General features: G+C 34.3%; 1 protein-coding gene across 1 annotated transcript; it reads left to right on the top strand.

The window, feature by feature from the left end:
* Window positions 1–2,307: 2,307 nt before the first annotated feature.
* On the top strand, window positions 2,308–2,844 carry LOC142537593 (uncharacterized). Its single transcript, XM_075643098.1, has one exon. The coding sequence runs from the start codon at window positions 2,308–2,310 to the stop codon at window positions 2,842–2,844; it is 537 nt and encodes a 178-aa protein (XP_075499213.1).
* Window positions 2,845–3,303: the final 459 nt, after the last annotated feature.

Raw genomic sequence — 3,303 nt, 5'->3', positions numbered from 1 at the left:
AAATACAATAAAGGATATGACATTCAAGTACATAGTTAAAATAAAAATACGAATTCGAATTCATCTTCGAATTGCTCCTCCAGCTCATTACACTATTGGATCAAAAGAATATGACACTGGATATTATTTAGCTGATAGTATTTATCTGAAATGGTCAACTATAGTGCAAACTATCCATGATCCGCGTGGTCCGAAGAAGCAGTATTTTGCGATGAAACAAGAGTCATGCAGGAAAGATGTGGAGCGTGCATTTGGCGTTCTTCAATCACGAATTGCGATTGTGGCATCTCCAGCACGTGGTTGGAAGAAAAATCATTTGAATGATATAATGAAAGCATGTATTATAATGCACAATATGATAATCGAAGATGAACGTGATCTTAGTGCATCGATTGAAGATGCTAGGGAAGCACCGACTCCAATGGTAGAAATGGCTGTCAATGAGCATATCAGATTTCGAGAATTTATCGCTCGATATAAAAAAATAAAAGACAAAGACTGCTCATTATGTATTACGAAATGCTTTAATTGATAATTTATGGGATGAATATGGTCGTTCAAATATTTGAAGTTGTATTTGTAATATGTTATTTAATTTAATGTCATGTATTAATTTTATTTCACCAATTGAAATTATTCATATTTCAATTCGTATAATATAGATTTCAATAATATATTTAAAATAATTAAATTAATCATTTTTGTAATATTATCACATTTATTAAAAATATAATATTAAATATATTCAATATAAAATGTAATTATAACTATATCACTAAATTTAAAAAATATTTATTTAATAACTTATAAAAAAATGAAATAAATAAAATAAAAATTAATATTCCGAAAATATTTTTTTTAGAGTAAGATTTGAAGTAGATGGGTTGAAGATAAATATTGTATTTGGTGCAAAAACTGCACTATTTTAGAGTAGAGTTGCTTTAAAATAGAGTTTTGGGTTGGAGATGGCCTAAAAAAGCACCAACCAAGGACACCCATCAGATCACCACGAGTATGGGTGACCACGACCATGTCTTTCAGTAGTATAGGTTGTCAGATCTGAGAACCTATACCACTTCCAAGTTTCACTCTCGGAGTGGCCGTGTCGGAAATACCTTATGACGCCCCACTAATATTAGTGCAAACTCTTCGTCTCGGATACTTTTCATCCCAATTTTAGTGTGCCCGAGCCAAAATTTACCCAACCCGGTGTAATTTCCCACTAAGCTTAACACGATTCAACCAGTCGACATCACACATTAAAAAAAATTTTGATTCTAAAACTAGGAAAGCATCATTCCAGACCAAGGTATAATTTACGACATAATTAGAAAATAGATTTTTCACTATTTAATTACTGTTATTTTGCTCACAAACTACATCAACTTTTCGGGAAATTCGACCCTACAAGGGGTACTACCCCTCCCTGGTATTTGGCCAATTTTGGTCGGTAAGATCGAAGGACCCCAAAAAATCATTTTTTTTTTTGTATAATTATAATTTTATAGCCCCACCGTATCCAACACATGTTAATCACGATATTCCCGTATTCCCGTATTCGAAGTGGTAGGCTCTTATTCTCTCTAGGCTTTTTTTTCTTACTGGAGATCACACATAAATTCACGTGGATCTCCAGTAGATTCCACACCATTCGCCGTATGTAACACACAATCCTTTACATTGATCCAACGATAATTAGCTCAATACCAATTTAAAATAACGTAGCTACCAACGCATTTACCAAAAAAGCCAAACATAAAACTTCCTAATTGGTTTTATTCACATTGTAATCAAGTAAGAAAATTTACAAAAACAACCATCTCGAATCTATTCCAAATTCTTTGGCAATGAAAGGGCGTTATTGATAATAAATGTACATGAAATAAATATATTGTGTGTATCAAATTTTTAGTGTTGTGACACAGTGTTGTCAACACGAGTGCATAACATACAGCGGAAGTTAATTATAAATACACAAATATAATTTTAATAAATAAAAGACATGTTTGAATTATGTACAAGTATTTATACTTGTACAACGCCTCATGGAATTCCTGCCTCTATAGTGTCGGACAGAGACACACGATTCACTTCATCATTTGGAAGAGTTTACATGCGGCCTTGGGAACCAAACTATATTTAGTACCGTATTTCATCCTCAGACAGACGGTCAGTTTGAGAGTGTCATACATGTTTTAGAGGATCTACTCCGAGCATGTACAATTGATTTCTAAAGAAGTTGCATGGAACCTGAAACTACCTCTAGTGGAGATCACTTACAATAACAGTAATCAGTAATCCGTAGGAATGGCTCTCTACGAGGCACACTATGGAAGAAAATGTAGGTCGCCTATTCATTGGAATGAGGTAGGAGAAAGAGCTACGTTACGGCCCGAGATAGTTCGGCACAACGCGAAAATGGTCGTCAATATCCAAGATAGAATGAAAACTGCTCAGAGGCGACAGAAGAGCTACGCGGACAAAAGAAGACGAGATCTTGAGTTTGCAGTAGGTGATCACGTGTTTGTAAAAATAGCACCTACGAAGGGTGTTATGAGATTTGGCAAAAAAGACAAACTTAGTTCAAGATTAATTCAATCATTTGAGATACTTGAAAGAGTGGGACCATTTGCAGTTGCGTTTCCACCTAATCTCGCAGGAGTTCACAATGTCTTCCACGTATTGATGCTCCGCAAGTACATGCCAAACCCTTCACATGTTCTGAACTTTGAGCCACTGCAACTTACACAGAATCTGTCTTATGAGGAGAGGCATACTCATATCTTGGACAGTCAATACAGAAGGTTGCAGAACAAGGTAATAAAAATGGTCAAAGTTCAGTGACTAAATCACTCGGAGGAAGAAGCCACTTGGGAGACTGAGTCGGAGATGAGGGGTCGCTACCCCGAACTATTCGGTAAGTCTTAATTTCGATGACGAAATTTTATTTAAGGGGGAGAGTATTTGTAACATCCAAAAAGTCAACCCACGTAAACCACATGCATGAAAAGGATTTAAATTGCTTAATTGTTTTATTTAATTGATTTTAAATGCTCACTTGATGTATATTATATGATTACATGTCTAATTGCATGATTAAATAATTAGATTGCATGATTTCATGAGAATGGAAGATTTTATCCGAATATTCGATAATAGGTTGGGGAAAAGAGACCAGGGACGACTAAGATAAAATATTTTCAATAAATATTTTAAGACTTGTTAATATGATTAAATATGATTAAAATTTTCTAAAAATGGTTGTGAAACGTGCACTACTCGTTTTTCTTAAAATATAAAAGA

This window comes from Primulina tabacum, chromosome 2 (genome assembly GCF_025594145.1).
Source record: "Primulina tabacum isolate GXHZ01 chromosome 2, ASM2559414v2, whole genome shotgun sequence".
In the NCBI taxonomy this organism is placed as follows: Eukaryota; Viridiplantae; Streptophyta; class Magnoliopsida; order Lamiales; family Gesneriaceae; genus Primulina; species Primulina tabacum.
This window is presented reverse-complemented; position numbering and strand designations above follow the sequence as displayed.

What these genes read in the sequence shown, in the direction of transcription:
- LOC142537593 (XM_075643098.1), top strand. Translation starts at nt 2,308, where the DNA reads ATGGCTCTCTACGAGGCACACTATGGAAGAAAATGTAGGTCGCCTATT.